Raw genomic sequence first — 22,880 nt, 5'->3', positions numbered from 1 at the left:
CTTATCAGGAGGTACAGGCAGACAGCGGGGAGAAGGCAGCTATGAGTTCCACTCCTCCTCACCATGGGGCCAGGGGCCCCTGACTGAGATTCCCACAGGAGATGGGTCTCCTGAGAAAGTGGGCTGCATGGCGCCCCGGTGGCCGCAAGCAGTGGTCCAGCAGCAGGAGAAGACCAGGGCTAAATAAAGCTGTGCCCAGACTTCAGGTGCTAAAATAGGCAACCATGAGGACCACAGGGTGGGACAGGCAGCAGAACAGAAAGACATCCGTGATGCATCTTCATGAGCAAAACAAACTGCAGGAGCCAGTGCTGTGCATGGAGTCATTCCAGTAGGATAAGTCTGTGTGGCTGAGGCACCTGGAGGAAGACATCTGGAAAGATGTGCAACAAAACAGGCTAAGAGTATCTACTGCTGAGGTGACCTGAAGGACAGGGGGAATTCTAACTCTGAGCTGTGCTGTCTTCAATTGTTTCTAAAAAGCTACACAGGTTCTCTTAAGATCTCTTTATGCTGGGTTGAGCCCAGGGCCTCATGCATGCTAAGCACACTGCCGGGCTGAGCTCCACGCCCAGCCTGACCCCATTGCCCAAGGAGGCTGGGCTGAGGCAGCCGCCTGCTGGAGCTGGCTCTGCTGGCAAAGGGCACCCACTCCTTCTCACCATCGTCCCAGGCCAGCGCTGGGTCTCGCACCTGCCCTAGTGCCAGCTACCTCTTCCTCCCACATGACCCTTCGAGGCCTGAGCTGGTGTAGCAGATATGGTAGAGTCCATGGGGAGCCACAGGGAAAGGGACAGAAGCAGAGAGAGCAAGGCAGACATGGGCTCTCAGGCCAAGACAGAGATCCAGGAACAAGGAAGAGACGCTAGGGCAAAAGAGGAGCCAGGCCAGTCAGCAGGAGCCTTGCACCCGCTGCCAGCTGGCCCTTGGGGATCCCGAGCCCTAGTTTGAAGCCAGTGGAAAAGAGTTCAGTGGAGAATGGGGTCCATGCCCTCTGCCACTGCAGCCCTGCAGTGAGATCCCAGTGGGGGAGCCAGATGGCAAGGACAAGGAGCCCCCACAGAGGAAGCCTGCTGACAGGCCCTGCCACCCTTGGCATCTGATGCCACTCGGACCTCTCTAAACAGAGAAAAAAGAGACTCTTGTGTGCCTCATTCCCCCCTTAAACTCTGCTGTGCCACCAGGTCCAACCTGCGCAAAAGGTGGAGCTGGTGGGACCCAAGGTCCAACACCACCCCTGGACAGAGCAAGCTCAAAGAGCCCAAAAGCATAGCCTCACCGGGCCGGGCCAGGGCTTCACCCAGAGCCCAGACCCTTAGGAGCTCAGCATGCTTGCTCTGGTACCTCGCAAGCGCCCAATCCCAACAGATGCAAACTCGCACACCCCATCCCTGCGCTCCCTCACCTCCGTTTCCTTTCTGTCCACAGCCCACATCAGCCAGACACCAGGTCATCATCCCAGCATCCCTGTGTCCTCAGGCCCTGACCTGGGTCCCACCAGCTCCACCTTCTGTGCATGGGAAGCAGCCTGGGCTGGAGGTTTAAACACAAAGTCCTCGGATGTGAACCCTTCTGATCAAGGACCGGCTTTCACCTGAGTGTAAGTCAAGGCAAGTTCCTTAACAACTCTCAGCTTTTTTTTCCTTTTTTTTTTTTTTTTTTTTTTGTCCTTTTCATTTTTATCAGTACCTGGGGATCAAACTCATGACCGCCTGCTTGCAAGGCAGGTGCTTATGCCACTGAGCTAAACCCCCAGCCCCACAACTCTCAGCTTTTATGGGGATAGAGTCATGGTAAATATTTCACAGAAACTGTATATGGGAAGCCTTTAGGTCACAGCTCGATCCAAAAATATTCGCTGTTGTTATAAACGTTTGTGCTGTTTCCCTCTAATGGAGCCGATGTGAAGATCAAAAATAATGCAGTCTGAGTATTCAGAATGTGATGAGCACCAGATGTGAGCTATTAGCACCTCCGCCACACAGACCTGACACTGGTAAACTGTGTAAAGTCTCAGTCACCAGCCCACCTCACCTAAGACCAGCAGCTCCCCCCACTGCTCACCCAGTCTCTCCCTCTCAGATACACTAGTGACTGCTGACCTCATTGCTTAATTCTCTTCCTGGTGAAGTAATTACTCCTTGGGTACAAGGTCCTGTGGTCACTACATCATCTGTATTACTAGAAAACGCCTACCATGTAACAAGATACTCAATACATGTACATAGTTCTTTTTTCATTCAACTAAATCCCTTCATCTGTCTCATGGGCTCTGCATGAAATTATTTTTTTTTACATTGATTAGTTTTTTTAAAAAACTTTAGTGCAGCTGGACTTGGTGGTGCATACCTAAAATCTCAGCACTTGAGAGGGCTGAGGCAGGAGGAGCACCATAAGTTTGAGGCCAGCCTGGCTCCATAGTGAGTTCAAACCAAGGTTGAACAACATAGCGAGACCCTGTCTCAAAAGCTCACAAACACCACCACTGTAGTAACTCGTGTGGGAGCCCTTTCCCAGCCATGTTGAGATCTCAGCCACCACCGGACCTCCCTGGCTTTCTGCTCTGGCCCTCTCTCTGCATGGGTATGTACAAGTAGTCTCCGTACCCTTCACTGTAACTCCCACCTGGGTGTCCTGGAGGTGCTGACACCACAAAAGGCAGGGCTGGACCCAGCATGGGTCCAAGCTGCCTGGTGCACGGGCAGGATCTGCTCCACTTGCTGGTCCACTTGTTTTTGGGATCCCTGGACACAACCAAGCAGATCACTACAAAATAAGACACAAATCCCCGTTACGTACTGGACATGGAGAAGAGTGCCGTGCAGGGACACCGTTCCACCGCTGCTCCTCTGAGTCCCACACTGCACCCAAGGCTCAAGTCCTCTGCTCAAGGTCACATGGCTAAGGGACAGTCTCCTCCCAGAGCCCCAGCTTCTGGCAGAGTATTTATGCACATTATCATGCCAAACCATCTCAAAATCCAGAATGGATTTCAGAGACACCATCCCAACAAACAGAAAAGGATTAAAAATGGGGAAGCAGCACATGCCTGTGATTCCAGCACTCTGGGAGGCTGAGGCAGGAGGATTGCAGGTTCAGCTCAGCCTAGGCAACTCAGTGACGTAGGCAAACTCTGTCCCAAAATTTAAAAAATTTAAAAGGCAGGGGATGAAGCTCAGTGTGGAGGTCGTAGGTTCAATCCCCACGGCCACAAAAAAAAATAAAATAAAAAATAAATAGCAAGAAAGAAAAGTTTAAGCAATAGGCATTGTACATTTGCTTTAAGTGCATCATAAAGAGGAAATCTTACTCAAATGTCTCCATGGTGCTGTAACAAAAACATCAGTCAGCATCTTTGAGAAAAGCCTTCATGGAGCCCAAGAGACGATTGGTACAAGATGGGCATGACAAACCGACACTCTACCCACAGATTCCCCAGGGGCACAGCAGGCTTTGCACCTAGAGTCAAAGTTAGGAAAGTCAGCAGGAGACAGAGTTTAAGTGCCACCCTTCCTCCACCAAACCTGTCTGAGGAGCATGGGGTGCTTCTCTTTGGGTCATTAACGTGGCCTTCATGGAAGCGCACATCTCCCTCCCTGGCCCACTGCTCCTCCCCACCTCCCCTTTGTCCTTCCCTCTCTACCTGCACACAGGATGCACACCCTGCACCTGTTCTGTAGTGGTTATTTGGTTTCACCAGTCTGCATCAGTACTTTGGCTTTCAAATCTTAGAAGCTGAAAATCACAGTGCTGTAGTCACCTTTTCAACTTGTGTAGCATTTCCGTCTCTGGTTCTATGTACACACACACACATGCACGCACGCACACACAGACTACTATGTTTTTGCTCACTGCCCCCTCCTGCCTCTGACCATCCACCCATGTGACATCACTTTTCTTCCCCTCCAGGACTCCCTTCTGAGGGGAAACCGCTTCCTGAGAACGTCTGTCTTAGTCCATCCGTGTCATCTCCCCCACCCCCATTTTGGAGCAGGCAGTTATGAGGCAGGATTGTGCTATGTTCCAGGCTGGCCTCCCACCTCAGCTCCCCGAGGGCTGGGGTGCAGGGGCACTGCTGTGCCTGGCTCACCTTCTCTGCACAGGCAGCATCCCTAGATACATGCTTCCTTGGGAACAGTTCTTCCCAGCGCCAGAGACACTGTCTTCTTTCACTGTCAATGTTGACATTACCTACCTTGGTTGTTTTCTGCAGATAATCATCTTCTAACTTTCCACATCTTTTTTTGTTTTTCAATACAGGGAATCAAACTCAGTACCTCACACTTGCCAGGCAGGCATTACGCTGCTCGGCTGTATCCCCAGTCCTTCCACATCTTATCTTAATGGCTGCCTTTGCTTGGGAACCACCAGGCTTCTCAATTTTTGTTTTTGGTCTGTCAGTAGCAAAAATTGAACTCAAGCAGTCATTTTCTGAGGCAACTCTGCTTTATCCTCCCGGGGATCTTGCACTATGTACATGCACTGCACCTGACTTGGGCTCCCCAAACCTGAGGTTTAGAGCCTTCGTCAAACTGAAAACCCTATCAGCCATTCTCTCTGAATGTTATCTCCTCCTTATGGCTGGGGGTTTAGCTCAGTGGCACAAGTGCCTGCCTGGCAAGCATGAGGTTGTGAATTTGACCCTAAGTACCAAAATAAAAGTAAATAAATAAAAGTTACCACCTCCTATGTTTTCTCAAAGCTCCAAATAACATACATTCTCACTCCTTCATCTATGTCCCAATTTCCTACTTCCTTTTTCTTACTGCAGGTAATTGGAGAACTTCCATTCCACTACCCTTTCGATATGGCCATTTAATCCATCCACTTTTTTCAAAAGCTTTTCCCTCCAGACTAGTGGTAGCAAACCTATGACATACATGCTATGTTTAAGACAAAAGATGATAATGTAGGCATTATTTATGTAAACGCCTCTACATTCGGGTTTCATTGCAGTGTTGGCATTTTCAATAGATGAGCTTCTGGTTGTACTTGGGGCAAGTGTCTCTAAAGGGTTGCTTGAAATCTGGATCTTCTGGGCTTTTAAAATCGCGTTCTCAAGCCCGTTTCTGCTCCCTGATGAAGTGGTTCTGTTACGGTGTGAGAGCTGCCAACATCTTAAGGATGGAAGGATGACTTCTACCTGTTAAGCCCTGATCATGCTGCCTTATTCCTCTGTGAACTTTGATCCACCCTTGGTGTTTACAGGATTGCTTCCAAGTCCTCCACAATGCCACTGGCTGGCTTCTGGAAATCATCTAGAGCCAAGACAAACTGAGTTGTTTCTGATTTCTTTCCTAAGGGTTCTGGGCCAACCGTGGCCTTGAGCTGGATGGTGAGCTCCGTGGTGAGGAATCCACAGGGGAAGTGCTCTGCATGTCTTCTCTTCCATGTGACACCAAGGCTGCGGTCACCATGTGAGGCATGCCGGTATTTCTAACCCTCTCGTCTGAGGTGTGCAGCTGGGTGTGGAAACAAACATACGAGGTTTGCCATTTCCTATGCCCTATATTCTATAGAAGCTTAAGGCCTGCTAAGTGGGGCAACAGTTGACATTAGCAGTGTAGGGTTTCAGTTTCTGCTTTAGTTTCAGGATCTGTAGGTTTCTTTCAAGCCTCCTTAGTAATGAGTTAAAAGATTTGGAGGGAGGGTAAAGACTTTTAGTAAATAGTTACTTGGCATCCTAGTTGACTTTCAGAGTATGCAATCCATGGTGCCACCAAAACTAGAGCCTGAGTTAGCTCTAAACACATACCCTGTTCTCTTCTGCCTCGGACTCCAACTCTGACAAAAACTGTAAAAAGACCAACGCAAAGCCAAAAAAAGAATTGAATCAAAAGTGGTAAGAAGCACCTACAATACAACCACTTTCTTCTCCCTGGGCATAAAGGCCTTAAGGTGTCTAGACTGTCTGTCCATCACACCCCAGATACGGGACAGACAGCAAGGCAGAAATCCAAGCATCACCAGGGAAAGTAGAAGAGCCTGCCTCTCAACAGCAAGAGAGAGCTGTCTGTGGAGAGATGTGAAGAGGACTCCTCTCAGGTATGGAGGAGACGGCCATCACAGGCCTACACAAACACAGCTCCTAGAATTACGGAACCAGGGAGACTTTTGTGACTCACCCACTCATGGCTAGCTGGCCCTGGTGACTTCACACCACATGAAAGGAGAAAAGCTAAGGCAGGCCAGGACAGTATGGACAGATAAAAGAGTTTCCACTGATGTTTACCACACCACTTTTTGTGGCTTTTTCTCCATCCAGGTCTGCCCATAAACTGAATGGTACATCTGAAGAATGAATGCTCCAAGCGCCACGGCTGGTCAGGAAGCAGTCGGCTCTAGGACAACCTGCTCCTAGACTGGCTTGTATTTTTGTACCTTCTTGAGACTGGTGAGTCCTCTGGAGTAATGTTGCTGGCTTGGGACAGTGCAGTCACCTGCTTACAGAGCGATGTATCCCTTTATGCCCAGGGCATTCTCTCTGCCCTGCAGTGCCACGTAAGAGGCTGGCTTCCCCTCAGCTTCTGGACGTGACCAACACTCTGTGACTTGCAGGATGCCGCACCCCAGCCTCTCTTCCCTACATCAACTACCCAGCAAGCAGTTCCTCTGACACATACCCTGCTTCCTTTCCAAATTCTCCTCAAAAGGTTACCATACCACGTCACCTGCATCCACCAACAGCAGCAACACTGCTGATGGCCTGACTTCCACTTTGAGGCTGTCATCTTAAGCAAGTCACTTGATCCCTGCCTCAGAAGTTAATTAACTGAGCACACCCAGGTGACTTGGCAAGATTTCAGACTCCCAGTCCCCAACAGAACTGACCTCTGGGAGGGGAGAGGGAACCTCGACATCACTCCAACAGGGCACATACTCATCACTGAGCCACCCTGACCGCTGGAATCTGGAACTTCCACAAACAGCCAGGTGATCCCCTTGCAATTCCTGGATCTACAGAGCCTAAGTCTAGTTACTCCACACTTGCATCTATGATACCAAGTACCAAGAACTTGTACCTCTGACAATAAAATGGACAAAATGATAAGAAATAATGTAAGAAGTCTGGTCCTCAGTTCTTCCTGGATGAAATGGTTCTAGTGCAAAGTAACAATTTAACAAGAACGAACCAGTGACCAAGGGAGGTCACAGCAAGACTCACTACAGCTGTCACGCGAATACGCTCAAGAAATCATCTGGCTGCTGCCGTGCAGGTAGTCAACCAGCATCCTTAAGCACTTCCAGAAAAACTCGGGCCCTACAGGATATGGGAATATATGGGTGAATCTCGACAAAACCCAAAAGATTCAAGTTGCTGTGAGCAACAGGTATCAAGAGGCTTCAAAAACATCACCAAATCAGCACCAAAATCCTGGAAAATCCACAAAAAATTGGAAATCCACAAACTTTTACAGGTTAATCTGCTCAACTCATTTTAAATAAAGGCAAGAGATATGTCAAAAAGACCTCGGCCACGTAAGATGCTCTCTGCAGTAACACCCAGCATATTTACTGAACATGACAAATTCATGCACATATCCAGGGTAAGGTTTGTACCTCATTCAACACTGCTGAGTAAAAAAGAGGGAAACAAAGGGCCACCAACCAGTAGAGCCAGCTGTTCCACACAGATAATAACAATCTCAAGTGGACATACCCCAAACTGCTTTGGAAAGCAAACTCTTAGTGTTTTGGCTTTGTGCTGAGACCACAGGCATGAATCAGGCTTTTAGAGGCACAGCTACAGTACTGAGCCTCCAGGGCTCAGGAGCCCAATAAAGTTTACTAACCTAAATCCTGGCTCAATAATGACACAGACCTTTGTCAGGAACAGCTACATGACTTAAACCTAAAAATTCAGGCATACAGCATTTTTTATATAAGTGCTCTGGAGACTTTTAAGTTATAGGACAGCATGTAAAGGTGCCAAAAACTAATGATCTCTTTCCATAGATCATGATCCTCAGCATCTGAGGAAAGGCAACCCCAGGTAATCTGAAGAGTTTTTGCTACACACCCCACAGCACTTGGCAGGACAACTTTTTCTGTCCTATCAAGCAGTATGGACCGCCCAATACATAACCCTACCATGCATGGCCTGAGAAGCAATACCATGACCCCACAGTCCTCTGCCCACAGGACTTGAATCTTACACCTGCACATCTGAGAGTGGCAGCTGGGGCAGTGTCCTGTGCTCTAATCTGCTCAGTGTTTGCCTGATAGAGGGTCATGCGCTATGGAAGACTTTATTCCACACTAGTTTTGCTAATTGCCAGTACGAATCCCAGGGACGGGGAGCCATGGGGTCTTCACACCCCGGCTTCCCAGCTCTGAGCCCACGGCAGCCGTGTGTCATTTTCACAAATCTTCCAAGGCAAAGTCGTGTTTCCTATCTAATTAAAAAGAGCACTGCTTAATAAGAGGCAAGACTGAGTGGGAAATAAACCCACCCTGGCGCAGGCGCCCTCTGGCTGCTTGGAAAAGAAAAAGAGCAGTGACTCTGTGGATGGAGCCAGGGTGAAGAGGAAAACACAGCTGCAAGTTAAGAAATGACACAGACCTTCCACACGCACACTTTAAAAACTTTATTTATATAAAAACTCAATTTGTTTTTAAAAGCATTAACGAGAGAAAAAGAGAGAGCAAATGGGTGGGGCATAAGATGTGCCCCAAGTAGTGTTCGGTGGGTAGGTGGGATTTTTGGTTCTCTGGAGCTGAATGTCTAGAGTGTTTATAAATGAAAATGGGAAAACAGAAACAGTTACAGGTCCCCCGAAGCCCATGGCTATTCTATTACCCACACTCCACCGAGAAAGAGCACCAGGAAGAGCAAAAGAGGACAAGAGGAGCCTGGCAGAGCCAGGCCCGAGTGGGCAGGGTCCCCTGTGCAGGGAGCTGAGGGCCCCGACAGTGAGAGGCTCTTTTTGGCCAGAAAAGGGTGGAGAGCAGGGGGGAGAGGTGGCAGGGCAGGTAAATTAGGAGTTGCGAGGCCTGGGAAGGAGCTGCCGGACTGTGCACTTCTCTTCCCCACAGCCTCGATATGCAGGGAAGGGGAAGTGGGAGGAAGAATTCCAGTTGCACTGAACAGAGTTCTTGGATTAAAGGGAGCAGAAGGCAAACAAGGAAAATGGTTTAAAGAAAAATAATCCAACCCACATGGCATCCGGTTCCTATAGCCACCCTGCTGACACACAAGAGCAACAGGGGGCCTGGGGTAGGGGCCGTGTCCAGAACCCCGTCCCCAGTGACAGCAAATGCTGGGCAGCTCAGGAACATGGGCCACACTGCTCCCTCTTCTACCAGCCTCCCTGTGAGACCCATTGGAATGGGACTGTCACAAACCCCACCCCACGCGGTCAGGAAGAGCACTCCAAAGCAGGAACAGAGCCATGTCAGGCCCCAGGAGAGTACCTGAGGCTCTCCAGTCCCTCTCCTGTCCTTCCTACTACTGAGGGCCACCAGTGGGCAAGGACGCAATGAGATACTTCAACGTGCGAGACCATGAGCATGAGATGGCAGAGGCAAAGAAAGGCACGTGGAGGGGGGAGACACACCCAGGCCAAAGGCACAGAGAGGAGGCAAAGCCGGGTGATCACCACCTTGTAAGGAAGGGGCAGCAGTTATGTACACTGAGTCCTGCAGGTGCCAACCAGTCCAGGGAGGAGAGGCAGGGAGGACGGGCTCGCGAGGGCAGGAGGAGGAGAAACTGGGCAGGGAAGCCACTCTGAGGCCTCCTGCCGGTTTCAAACTGACCACTTCATGTACCTCCCTTCCAGCTCCTCCCAGAGGTGATTCTTCTTCCCAAAAGACATTCCACTCCTCCTCCACCAGCCTCTTCAAGAGTCTCCTCTTCACATAGCCTCCTGCAGGCAGGCGGCCAGCAGACCCACCGCAGAGTGCAGAAGGCCAGACAGCCTCACTGAGGGCCGGAGGCTGCGGCCTAGGTTGGCATGAGGCTCATCGACGAGATGGGGTCCAGAGGCCCTTGTGGTCCCTGCCTTGGAGATGAGGACAGCAAGAGTGCGAGAAGACGTTCTGTGACTCAAGGGCCCTGCCAAGGAGGAATGTGCCGTGTCGTCAGCCTTCTTGCTCCAAAATAGCCGCTGGAATAAGGAAGAATTCACTTCCCATTCTCCAAAAGAAAATAAAAGGTCCCTTCCCCACCAGGAAATGTAATTTTGATTAAGAATCATCAGTGTAGCAGATCGCTGGACATTGCATATACAGCACGGAGCTTCCCACACTCCTCGGCTTCCAGTGAAGGTTCCCCTCCCTCCCTCCACATAAGGCCGAGGCCCAAGAGAGCCAGCCAGGAGAGCTCATCTGCAGCAGTCTCTCCAGATTTGCACTCAGCAGTCAGGTTTCTTGCAGGCAGGAACTGGAGGGGCCAAGTGGGGTTGGGAATGGGTGGGACAATCCCGAGTCACCGTGAGGTGCTGGGAGGTGATGGAATGAAGGCAGCCTGGGCTCGAAGGGCAGGAGGCAGCCTGGCAGTTGGCACAATAGTCCAGCGAAGAAAGGAAAAGATCAGTTCATTTCACCACCAAAAATAAAAGTACATATATTATAAGCTCAGATGGAGCGGAGATAGTGGTGCTAAATCTTCTGCTGCAGGGAAAAAAGAGAAAGAGGACATGAGTCAGGTTGAGCATAAGAAAAGGCCACGGGGAAAACATGGGCAAATCCAGAGGGAGAAAAGCAGCACACGGCAGAGAGCAGATCACCAGCTGCATGATGCAGCCTCTCAGAGTCGCCATCACAAAGCAGAACCCAGGCCGCAGAGCCAGGATACATGTCCCTGGCCTGATCAGAAGAGCGCAATTGCACACCGTGGGCACATGGGTGCCTCCTTGCTCAGGGACAGCCTGGAAGCAGCTGGAGGACATACCGTGGAGGGGTATGACACCTGGTCCCCCTCATCATCCAAAACCAACACATCCAACTCGTCCTCCAGAGACTCCTGCCCCTCGTCCTGCTGTGAACACATGCAAGTGGTTAGTACGATGGACAGCGAGAAGGCCCTCCTGAGGGGACACCAGGCCTCAGGAAACTCTAGAGGACATTCACACCAGCCAGGTGAAAGGGCAAGAGGGATACAGGACAGTGAATGCTGAGAACAGAGCAGTGAGTGTTAGTCCTGTCAGCAGCCCCTTCACGGGCTTCCTTCTCCCAGCCTGGCCTGTGCAGAAACCTATGACGATTCTAATCCTTACTCTTTCCCACAAACCCCCACCAGAAAAAGGGTCTGTCGTTCGCCTGTGTTTTCCCACTCCATACAACCTGCAGGCCTCAGAATAGAGCCAGCCTTGGACGGGCAGTGGTATGTAAAGGGGGTTTACCATTAAGGGCGTTCCCTTCAGCGGCTCCATGTCACCCAAGTCCCCACTTCGATCCAGTGTTCTGCTGTGGTCTCTCTCATTCAGTGTGGAATAGTTGTTATCTGCAAACAAAGCACACAGACACATGGCAACCCTTGAACATGCAGCATGCACCATGTCTTGAGTGCAAATCAGGCACCATTGCTGGGAACTGAGCTTTGCCAAGGGCTTAGGGAGTCAAAGGAATGTGAATAGAGCAGAAGAGAGGACAGACAAAACACCCAGAGCTGACGGGCGACAATGGTGTGAACCACAGAGGCCAGTCTCACGGGGACTGAGAGAGAAAAAAGAGGGACGTGTGCTGCAGCACGAAGGACCTGACAAAGGAAAGTGGAACTTGAGTTAAGCCTTTGGGGATGAAGAGAAGTTTAAAAAGCAGATGGGGGGGCTGGGGGTTTAGCTCAGCGGCATAAGCACCTGCCTTGCAAACAGGCGGTCGTGAGTTCGATCCCCGGTACCGATAAAAATGAAAAAGACAAAAAAATAAAATTAAATTAAAAAAAAAGCAGATGGGAAGGACAGACAGTGCAGAAAGGAGAAAGAGAAAGGCCTGAGAACGTAGAGATCAGGAAGGCTGAGCGCCTGTAGAAAACAGTGGGGAAGAGGGAGGCTCAGACCATTGGAGGGCTCAGTCAGGGGACACAAGCAGGGCTGCAGCAGTGGGGAGTGGCAGGAAGGGTTTGTGAGGGCTTCCAAGCATGTGCAGGAAGGAGATGCACTCTCCACGCCCCCTCGGTAGGTGAGGAGGGTGACAGGAGACATGGGGCTCCCCGTCCTGTGAAAGTCCAGTCCATGTCCCCAGGTAGGAGCTCAGTACCTACCTAACGACTTTGTGTTTGATCCCATGCTGCTCATCTGAATCTCTTCCCGGTCGGGTTTCTTATCTGCATGAAGTTAGAAAGTGATGCAGGTCAGAACCAGCTCTTTGAAATCATTGCATCACCAACTGCTTCTGGCCCATCCTCCTGCCCCTCCTGCATTCACCTTCTGGGGGGCACCCATTGAAGCACCACAGCGGTAACAAAGCCCAACGCTCAAGCAATCTCCTTCCTACAGGCAACAAGTAACTCGGACTTACAGGTTTTCCTATTCCTTGGTCTCCAGGCCTCTTTTCAGTCTTAAAAACATACAAGGGCTGGGCTGAGGATGTCGCTTAGTGACAGAGTATTAGTCTACCATGGGTGAGGCCTTAGGTTCAATCCCCAGCCAAATAGTTGACCATGTTAATGTTTTGGGTTGGATCATTGAACACAACTGTTTGCAGTCTCACCGTTTGAATGTCCACTTTGTATTCTTTGATACTGTGATTTGAGCAACTATTTCTAAGATGATAATATGTAATCTATTAACTGGTGATTTCTTACTGTTTTTTTTTTTTTTTGTAGTTCTGTATTATGTGTACCCTTACACCACTTTGTTTTGTGTTTTTCTCTTTTTCCTTTTAAATAAAATTAAAAAAAAAAAAAAAGAAGATGCTAATTGGTAAGATTTGTCTAAGAAAAAAAAAAAAAACTAAACGGTGGGCTTTCATCGGTGGGTCAGGTACATTAGCACTTACTATACAGAGAAACTTAAATTGTTTCACTTAAAAAATAAATTTATGGGGGCTGGGCATTTAGCTCAGCAACAAAAGCGCCTGCCTTGCAAGCCTGTGGTCGTGAGTTCAATCCCTGGTACCGGTAAAAATACAAAATAAATAAATAAATTTACTATGTGTTATAATACATTTTGACTTCTGCCTCTGCTTTTGTTGCTACTAAAATAGGGTGTCACTATACAGTCCAAGTTAGCCTAGAACTCACTGAGCCTCCTGTCTCGGTCTCTTGAGTCCTGGGATCACAGGTGGGCACCACATACAATTTTGCACATAGCTTTGAACTTTGGCTTAATCAAAGAACGCTGGACTCTCACATCTGTCTTCAAACTGCCTTCAAACTGTTGTGATAATGTTGTTCTGGGTGACGAGCAGTAAAGAAAATTCAGCCTCACACAGATAAAAAGTTGGGAAAAGGTGAATATGCAAAGCTGCTCAGGTAAGAATGGATACTCTTGGGTATCATGGAAGTACCCACAGCTGCTCCGTTGTTCCCTCACCATGCTTCCATGGTGCCAGGGATCATGTCCAGGGGCCCCACATGCTAAGCAAGCGTTACTGCTGAGCCATGCTCTCAGTCCCAGCAGTGGTTTCTTTTTCTTTTTCTGCAGTACTGAGGACTGAACCCTTCTTCACACTATACTATATTCCCAAACCTTATCATTTTTTTTATTTCCAGGTAAGATCTCGAGAAATTACTCAGGCGTGCCTCAAACTTGTGACCCTCCTGACTCAGTCTCCCTCAGTACTGAAATTACAGACCTGCACTATCCCATTGGCTCCAAAACTTAAAGGTTCTTAAAGGATTAGCAGCAGTGTGAAATATGAAAACAATTACTTTATACCCTGTTAAATTAAAATCCACCTGCCTATCATGCATTTAGAATGGATAGATCATCCCAGCATAGTTCAGATGTACTGGGATACCAATCAACTGTACCACAAGCGCACACCTGCAATCCCAGCACACTTGGGAAGATCACTGTGACTCCAAAGCCAGAGTGAGCTTACACAGCAAAACCCTGTCTCAAAAAATAAAGCCACCCCTGCTCAAAAAAAGCCCAAGGGCTGAGCCTGGAGGCGCATGCCTGTACTCCCAGCACCTGGGAGGCTGAGGCAGGAGAGTCGCCATGAGGCTAACCTGGGCTCCATATTGAGTTTAAGGCCAGCCTAAACTACATAGGAAGACCTCGTCTCATAAAAACAAAACAAAATAAAACAAACAAAAAAATACCACCAAAGAAAAAGAACAAAAGTTTAGTTCACAGAAGCATGTGGATATTCCAGATATTAACACCCTTTGTTTCATATATTTTGTTTTTAAAATTTACATGCACTAATGCTACCACTGACTTCGTTAGAAAGTCTTAAGCATTAGGAAGTTAGCAAACTCACAGAGGCAGATTCCAATTTCTAAGATTTTGATTTTCACTTCAAAGCTGAGGCAGAAAATACTATTATTTTGCTCAGAGCAACAAGCTCACTGCATTCATTATTTTACTGCACCCAAGTGCTAACTTATTAATTTTTTTTGCAACCCTTGGGATTGAACCCAGGGTCTTCACGTCATGCCACATCCTAGCCCTGTCTAAGACGGGGTCTTACTAAATTTGGTAAGGTGCCCGGCCTGAGCTCAAATTTGCAATCCTCCTATCTCAGCCTCCCAGGGTGCTGGTGTTGAAAACATATGCCACCATGCCTGGCTCCTGAATTCATTTTTGGCAACCATCAGCCAAACACTCTGTCAAAACACTGGCAGTTCCTCTTCCAGTCAGTTTTCCAAGGAAAATGGCACTGCATGAACGGGCAGCGAGACATGGGGCTCCCCGTCCTGTGAAAGTCCAGTCCATGTCCTCAGGTAGGAGCTCAGTACCACTCTCCTCAGCGCTGGGTGTGTAGATGTCCACTCACAGGCAGAAATGAGAACACTAATGCCAACAGCTCCACAAAGCTCATCCTCAGCTCAGGATTGCAGCAAGAAGGCTGCTCGAGGTCACTGGGCTTTGGCGTGACCCGGAGCCGGGAGGCCTGCAGGCAAGCAAAGCCATGCTTGCTGTGGGTGGGGGAGCACATGGTTGGTGAGAAAAGGAAAAACTTCATTTCTTGGGGAAGATGCGTTTGTTCACATGGTGAAGAGTTTAAAAAGCATAGTGATTAATGCTGGGTACTAGAAATCATTGGCTTTGTTATTTTTCTAGCTGACTATTCTCTAATTTTAACAGTAAATATACACTACTTGGCACTACACAGAAATTTTTAAAAAGGAAGAAACAAACAGAGGGAAGTGAGGGCTCAGGCAGCAAACACAGGCAGCCTGCCTGTCTCGTTTCTAACATTTGAGTCCCTACCCTGGAAAGACTCGCTGGGGGAACAAACACATTTCTCAAATTCTCTAATTCTCAGCCCCTTGACAGCAGAGCCCTGGCCGGGGCGTGGCCGCAGGAAGCCGGAGGAAGCCAGAGCGCACCCATACCTAGCTTTTGGTTGCGGTCGATGAGTGGTAGCGTGGTGTCATCGTAGGAGTGACTGCTCTGGCTTCGAGTGGCGCTGTTCAGATTCACCTGGGACAAAGAGGAAACGCAGTGTCACAGAGCCCTCTATTCACCCGCATCCCTTCACCCCTCCTCCTCTACACAGCCTTCTCCAGGCGCCCCTCTCCCAGCCGGGGTTCCCACCCTGCTTTCCCTCTCCTCCCCAACACCAGTCTCAGAAGAGGTACTGCACAAGGCTGATGCACACAGCCAGGAACATCAGGCCTTGTGCCCTGGGCGCACCCACATAGGGAGGCATCGTCAGGCTGGGTCAGCCCTCCAAGGCAGAGCAGAGGCTGGAGAAGGTGCGGGAAGCGGGAAGAGGGAGAGGCCATCTCCATGGTGGCAGGCTGGAGACCCTGCTCCGAGAGGAGTAAAGAGGACCATGTTTCCTCATTGGAGATTTAAAGGGTGTGGAAAAGGAGCCAGAGACTGAAGCACCACCCGGTATGGATGCTGGGGGGCTAAAGAACTCCAAGTACCTGAAAGTCTGACTTTTTCCACCCTTCCTTCTCCAGGGGCTTCCTCAGTTCCTTGTACCCCCAGATTGTCTGCAACACCAGAGCTGCTGCTCGGACTTCTTTTTCCGAGCGGTTCCTTGGAAGGAAAATACTACCATGTGAAATGGGGATGCGAGACCGGAAAAGCAGCTTAGAACCTGGACCCTCTCAGAACACTACCCAGCGCAGGGGCACCTGCCTGCAACCCCAGCCACTCAGGAAGCTGAGGCAGAAGGATTGCAAATCTGAGAGCAGTCGGGCACCTTAATTAAATCCTGTCTCAAGTCTAAAGAAACAGCCTAAAAGCTGGGAGACTGAGGCAGAAGGAATAAGTTCGGGCTACATAAGTGAGTTTAAGGCCTGCATTTTGAGACTTAATCTCAATAAAAGGGCGGCTGGGGATGTAGCTCAGCACAAAGGCCCTGGGTTAAATCCTCAGTACCACACACACACACACACACACACACTAAAGTCTATTATCAACTCATGGATCTTAAGACACAATGGAGCAATACTTTGTCCCATCATCCCACAGGTGAAGGGGAACATTCCAGAAAGCTCAAGAGGACACTCCTTCCCAGCAGCCCCCAGCTGGGAAGCTATGTGTGAGCTCACCCTGACTTGTTGATTAGCACCAGCTTCTCAATGCCCTGTGTCTCTCGAAGCTTTTTGGCAGCCTCCAAGTTCTCGGCAATAACTTCATTGATGGTGTTCAAGATAGAGACAACAGTGTCCTCAGAGAAGTTCCAGGAGGAGTTTTGCTGGCCTCCTGGCAGATTCTTCACCAAGTTAGGGATAGCATGCTTACCTACAGCAGCCAGGCAGAGGGACCATCATGAGGCACCATCCTCACGAATCTCCCTCACAGCCCACGGGACAGAGGACTGGGACAGCCAGGAATTCACTGTCCATCCACCACTGCCCCCACTTTCACTCACACTGAAACAATCTAAAGTGAGACCCCATGGAAACAGAATGCTCACTATGGTACGCATTCAATACAACAGTCAGAAATTTTTAAAAAACAACACCCATGACTCTGCCACTAGCCAACTACATGAACTTCTGTGAACTTCAGTTTCCTGATGCTATTAAAACACAACACAGACCCCATCAAATAGAAACACAAAATGCATGATAACACTCAGGAGCAAGCAGATGCGCACACAGTCTGTTTCTGCGGTCATCACCACTGGACTTTCTGAGACCCATTCCACCCCAGAAGCATCACCGCAGAAGGCTAGCCTACTCCCTGGGGATCTCAGAGAGACGATACAGGTGCTTGGCCCCTCACCTATGAGCTCTTTGTTGCGAGCGTCCACAGCCAGGTTCCTCAGCGCTCCTGAGGCCGCCTTCACCACACGCTCGTGCTCGTTGGTCAGGAGGTCTGCAATGGCTGAGAGCGCCTTCTCTTGCCGCAAGGCAGAGCGGATGTACCGGCCATACTAGGAGGAGCGCAGATATGAACCCGAGTACAAGGGCAGTGAGCGAGTATCTGAGGCCCTCCCCCTTCTGGGTTCACTCTCTGAAAGGGACTTACTGTCCAGCGCCCAGCGCACAGGTTCTGAATGGCTCCGGCAGAGGCCTCCAGGATGGCAGGCGTCTTGCTTTCCTTGAGGAGTGAGATGTATATCCGGACCACCTCTGGCTGGAACAGCAGCTCGTAGCCTGCACCAGGGAAAGGCGAGGAGACAGGATGTTATTGGTCCCAACAACCTGGCTCTGACTGGTGGCATCCAGCCTTCAGACTCGGGGGTGACACACTCGCCCTGTAGACCATGGGCTATGCAAGCCCCTGGTGTGCAGCAGCACACTCAGGCCAGGCTCTGCAGCTCAAGTCAGGCCATCCTGGGCAGCACAATCACCTTCCCGCTCTCTGCCCCTACAACTCCCTCGGCCTCAGCTGCACTATAAGCACCACGCTCACTGACCATGTTCAAGATTAAAAACTCATCTCCAACAAATCACTGTTACTGTAACCCAGTCATTCCTCCAACTTTTGCAAGCAGGAAGTAAAAGGGAGAATCACAGGTTTAACAATATCTAAACCTGTCATGTTCTTGGAGAGTTGTGAACTTCACACTCATCAATATTGCGAGCCCAAAGAGCCAATCTACAACCAAGAGGCTTCTTCTAAGAGTAGGATACAAGGCCCCAAAACTACTTTTCCGCTCAGGTCCCAGGCAGTCCTTGCAAGTTACTGCTGTAGCCCTGCAGTTCTCCAGTGCACTGGTCAGCACCTCAAATCCATGAGTCAGAGGCGAGAACGACAGTAAGCAGGTGGCATAAAGTCTGCTATTTGGCCATCAAACACCACGACTAGGTTTATGAGTGTTCTGGAGATGGAAAAGGAAAAATAGCTTACCTCGAGCAGGACTGGTTCTTTTAGGGAAGTCCACTGTGTCATTTGCTGGATCCTCTATAGGTTTCTTCCCTGCAGAAATGGGGAGAGAGGGGAGACAACAGAGGAAGAGTTTTAAAAAAGAAAGCTTTCATCTGGTACACTGCCATTCCTTACACAGAATCTTTCGAATTCCAGAGTTCCATCAAAAGGGCAAAAGAATCACCTCCCTCCAGTCCCAGCAGGGGCTATGTAGAAATGGGCACAGAAGCAGGCAGCAGGCAGGGAACAAGGGTAACCATGCTCGGTGCCGTGGACCTGGGTTCTGGTGACAGGCAGCACTGCCCAGGTGTACCATGCCATGAGTAGGCGTTCAGAAGAGCTAGTCTATTTCAGTGGCCCTCCACAACAGTTCCTACATGCAGCACAGGGAAGGGTCAGGCAAGAGACGCGAGGAATGCCAAAACCAAAACATGCAGACGACATACAGACAAGCACCACAAGAGTCCACTCACCTCTGGAGAACCACTCATCTTCCCGTGCGTCACCCAAAGTGGAAAGCGGAGGAGAGAAATGAAGGAAGAAAAATGCAGGAGAAAGATGTCAACGGCATCACAGGCAAAAAAGCAGGAGAGCATGGAGAAGAAAAAATGCAGGAGACACGCAGGAGGACAGGGGACCAAGGCCCCGGACTCGCACAGCTGTCGTCCTTCCGCATCCCAGTCACCACCACTGCCGCCGCCACAACCACAGCCATGGCAGGGGAAGCCTGGCACAGCAGAAGCCCGGCAGACTCGGCAAAGACCCCGCACCTACCGCTTCGCACTCTCCACCCCGCCACATCATGCATGAGAGCAAGGCTGAGGAGTCACACTCACCTTTGCCCTTCTTGGCACCAAAGCAGCTGGCAGCCTGGGGCCCAGCATTGTTGGCGACAGCAGGTGGGGCCTCCTGATAGCGCTCTGCCTGCGGGATCTCCCGGTGAACTTGGTAGGATAAGTTCCGCAGCAGGCAGACGCAGTTCTCCACGAGCTTGGGCCAGGGAGAGAAAGACGGAGGCCGGTGAGACCCGACAGCATCTGCAGCTGTCTCCCAGCAGGGATCATTTTCTGGGGCTTTAGGATGTCCATCCTCAAAGCCACACTGCACCCCCAGCACTCAGCAGGCTGAGGCAGGAGAATTGCTAGAAGTTGGAGGCCAGCCTGAACTGCATAGTGAGACCATCTCAAAACACCAGACCAAACCAAAGTCTGTCTCCATAAGCATAGCCCCAGCCACCCAGTCTCAGGATGCCTCTTCCTCTATGCCCGTGATTCTCAGTACCCGTATGTCTGCAGGCCAGAGAGAGACCCAGGAATGAATTTCATAGCTTCTGCCACAATCTGGTATGTGACCCAAAACTCAGGCTTTTTTTTTCCTATGTAAAAAAATACAGTTTTGGAAGACTGGCAAGCAGCTATACACAACATAGTAGAAAGGAACTAGTCGTTTCTTCCAAGCTGAACACCCACTGTGGCAGGAAGGGGCACTTGAGGTGTTTGCTGGTGTCTGAAAACATGAGGTGGTAGCTTGGTCTACACTGCAGGTACCTCACAGATGCAGGGACTCACCTTGCTGTCTGAATCCTTCTGCCCAATCTCAGCCTGAACAATGAAAATGAGGGCATCAACCAGACCATCACACTCCCGAAGCTTCCGGCGGGCTTCGCTCCTCTCTGAGCTCACATTCCTGAGGGGAAACCAGGAGATGTTTATGAGGACCCAAGCCCAGAAGTCCTCTCTGACCATCCTGTAACATCCACAGGCTCCCTCAACGCCTTTGCCACTCACTGCCATGCACAAGGCCCTACGGTTGAGGGGAGGACTGCCCCCCTTCTCAGCTTCTAGAACGCCATGGACTAACAACAGTGATTCAAGACAGAACACATGGACAATGTGCAGAGTGCAGACATAGAACAGAGCATGGTCTACTGGAATGTGGGAAACTCAGGACATGACACACACAGGACCAGAACCTCACACGCTGGAGTTCTCAACAGGGGGAACCAACTGAGCTGGTCAAAGCAGGGTGAGACTGAAGCAAGGAGGGTGTGTGGGGCCATGATGACCCCAGACAGGCTAGAGCTGCTGCATGTTATATAAAAAACAGAGTGAGGTCGAATAACTGGCTAAACGATCTTGGCTTTTTTTTTTTTTTTTTTAAAGAAACCATGGTATCAGCCTACAAAGGCCTCTCGATCACCTCAGGCAGCCAGCGGTGTTGGTGAGCACCGACTCCCACTCAATGTGGCGAGGCTTGCAGTCCTCACTCGGCTCCCTCTCCCAGCCGGAGTGTGGGATGATCACCTCATCTGTCAGGGCATGCAGCGCGTGGTCCACAATCTCCATCTTGATGGAGTCATGGGATGAGAGGTTCCACAGTGTTCCTGGTGGAGACAATGCTTAGACAGTACTCCAGGGCCCACCAGAGCCCCAGAAGACTGTCACCTTATCCCAGTGAAAGCGAACCCCTTTGGACCTTTTGGAAATTACAAATAGCCCGTGGCACAATGTGTGCCATGAGGCTGCCACCACTGCGCTATTCCACCACTTCTCAGTCTCCCTCAGTGACCGAATACACTGTAGTGACCTTCAAGCTTTAGTCTGCAGCCCATGGTAAGAAATGTACTTTACACTGTAGATCAACACATATACACACAGTGTGAAAAAGTGTCACAACATGATACTCCCAGCAATGCTCACCCACATATCTACCAATTTCTCTGCCTCAGCGCCACTGCCATTTGGGCCACAGGGTATTTGCTGTGGGTTGGCCTTTAGTATCTGTTACTATTGATACACTGTGTCAACTTGAGCAGTTTAGAAGTTTAACTAAGAGACTCAGCAGGGAGCCAAGGTTTTACAGTTGTAAATATTCTCATTCTGTGCAAGAGGGTAAGAAGAATATGTGAGTGCTATACCTGCCCTGGAAGTGGGGTTGGGGTGGCCCTGTGTACAGTATAAGGGAGGAAAAGAGGTTTATTCTTTCCCCTTTTCCTCTGGGTGTTTTTCCTGGCTGCTGCCTTAAAGTGTTGCCCCCATGCCACACCACCCTGTGTTGGAGTCAGCTGACTATGGACTGAAACCTCCACAAACTGTGAGCTAAGTAAACCTTTCTATCTCTAATTTTGGGTGTCATGTGTTTTGCTTCAGCAATAAGAGAAAGGTAACAAGACTGTCCCTACCTTCATGCCAAGGGTGTCACTAACACTCTTCTCCTCCCAGAATGTGACTAACACAGCAAACATCCTTTGGTGAGAAAGATCTCCCCGGCCTCAGATCCCTTGGCTTATGCTACTGTTTGTTCTTTCTTTTTCTCAGAGTGGTGTCTGTGATTCGTGAAACTGTATTCAGTTCAAGAATGGATCACAGCCCATGTTCTAAAACTCTACCAAACTTGAGTGTCTGAATGACCATGCAGACTTGGGAAAGGCAACTGACATTCAGTGACTGAGGGTGACAGACATCTCCTTTGTGACCGCGGTTGGTCAGCACTAACACAAAAGTTAGAGGTGACCATGACCCAGAGAACGGAAGCTCCCACTTGGCTCAGCCCCAACACTGCCAAGAGGAGAGCTCTGTCCTGATCAGGAGTCCATGTCTTCACAGAAGCCAAGAATCTACCATTTCAGGTGACAGCCACTGAACTCTATACATCAGCAAACAAGTCTTTACAATGTTTTTAATCCCCATACTGCGACAAATGAACAATGCTTTAGGACTTGACCCAACGGCCACCCACTCAGAAACTACAATCCACAGGCAAAGGACCAAAAACGCCTCTGGCTCTCAATGCTTCCCTGGGCCTAGAACTCACCAGTGATGACTTCGGTAAGGTCCATGTCTCTAGCTTTTCGCAGCAACCGCACAAGGGCAGGGACACCGTCACAGTTTTTTATGGCAATCTTGTTATCTTGGTCCCGTCCAAAAGAGATATTCTTGAGGGCACCACAGGCTCCAAGGTGCACCTCCTTTTTTGGGTGGTCTAACAAGCCCACCAGGACAGGGATGCCCTTGAGCTTCCGCACGTCAGTCTTCACCTTGTCATTGCGGTAGCACAGGTGCTGCAGGTACGCTGCTGCATTGGACTTGACAGCGTCCAGGCGGAAGCCCAGCATGGCGATCACCTCAGGCAGCTCGGGCTGTCTCCAGTTCGGGGGCGGCGGGCCTCCCTTGCGCAGACTGTCCAAGCTCGCCAGGCTCCCTCGCTCATGCTGGGCCAGAGGAGCCCAGTAGTACTGATCTGGTGGCACCTCCTCACCAATCATGTCTTCATAGCTCCTGCAAAGTTGAGGGGAAACCAAGGGAAAAGGAGCGCCCCATCAAGTAGGTGGGCCTGGCTTCCAGGCACTTCCTGCACCTTTGCAGGACAGGCCAGCACTGACACACAGAGTGACGCACTGATCAGTTCCAGTCATTGCAAAGGCACCCACAATCAAGATTAAAATGACTTCTCCCCTGTGAAGTGTGTTGGCTTAGAAAGTAACATTTGCAA

The 22,880-nt window shown here is 49.9% G+C and overlaps 1 protein-coding gene and 1 long non-coding RNA gene across 11 annotated transcripts in view; one reads left to right on the top strand and one right to left on the bottom strand.

The window, feature by feature from the left end:
- The first annotated feature begins 5,305 nt into the window (after positions 1-5,305).
- LOC134470975 (uncharacterized) lies at positions 5,306-7,469 on the top strand. Its single transcript, XR_010040268.1, has 2 exons — positions 5,306-5,487; positions 6,266-7,469. It is a non-coding gene; the product is annotated as an uncharacterized LOC134470975 (long non-coding RNA).
- A 1,104-nt stretch (positions 7,470-8,573) lies between these two features.
- Positions 8,574-22,880, bottom strand: part of Ctnnd1 (catenin delta 1) — a 45,300-nt gene continuing 30,993 nt past the window's right edge. For 8 of the 10 annotated variants that reach the window (XM_013146459.3, XM_013146464.3, XM_013146463.3 and 5 more), the window contains 15 exons: positions 22,203-22,666; positions 20,589-20,772; positions 19,958-20,075; positions 19,226-19,379; positions 18,863-18,880; positions 18,372-18,440; positions 17,547-17,674; positions 17,301-17,451; positions 16,622-16,814; positions 15,989-16,103; positions 15,449-15,536; positions 12,203-12,265; positions 11,343-11,443; positions 10,892-10,978; positions 8,574-10,611 (listed from right to left, as the gene is read on the bottom strand). In XM_013146459.3, coding sequence (XP_013001913.2) covers positions 10,600-10,611; positions 10,892-10,978; positions 11,343-11,443; positions 12,203-12,265; positions 15,449-15,536; positions 15,989-16,103; positions 16,622-16,814; positions 17,301-17,451; positions 17,547-17,674; positions 18,372-18,440; positions 18,863-18,880; positions 19,226-19,379; positions 19,958-20,075; positions 20,589-20,772; positions 22,203-22,666 — 1,945 coding nt within the window. In that variant the 3' untranslated portion in view covers positions 8,574-10,599. The remainder of the gene's footprint in view (positions 10,612-10,891; positions 10,979-11,342; positions 11,444-12,202; positions 12,266-15,448; positions 15,537-15,988; positions 16,104-16,621; positions 16,815-17,300; positions 17,452-17,546; positions 17,675-18,371; positions 18,441-18,862; positions 18,881-19,225; positions 19,380-19,957; positions 20,076-20,588; positions 20,773-22,202; positions 22,667-22,880) is intronic. The other 2 variants (XM_063228138.1, XM_013146462.3) reach the window with 2 other exon arrangements.

Source organism: Cavia porcellus, unplaced genomic scaffold, assembly GCF_034190915.1.
Source record: "Cavia porcellus strain 051 isolate PalLab524CR breed Dunkin Hartley unplaced genomic scaffold, mCavPor4.1 scaffold_17, whole genome shotgun sequence".
Lineage (NCBI taxonomy): Eukaryota > Metazoa > Chordata > Mammalia > Rodentia > Caviidae > Cavia > Cavia porcellus.
This window is presented reverse-complemented; position numbering and strand designations above follow the sequence as displayed.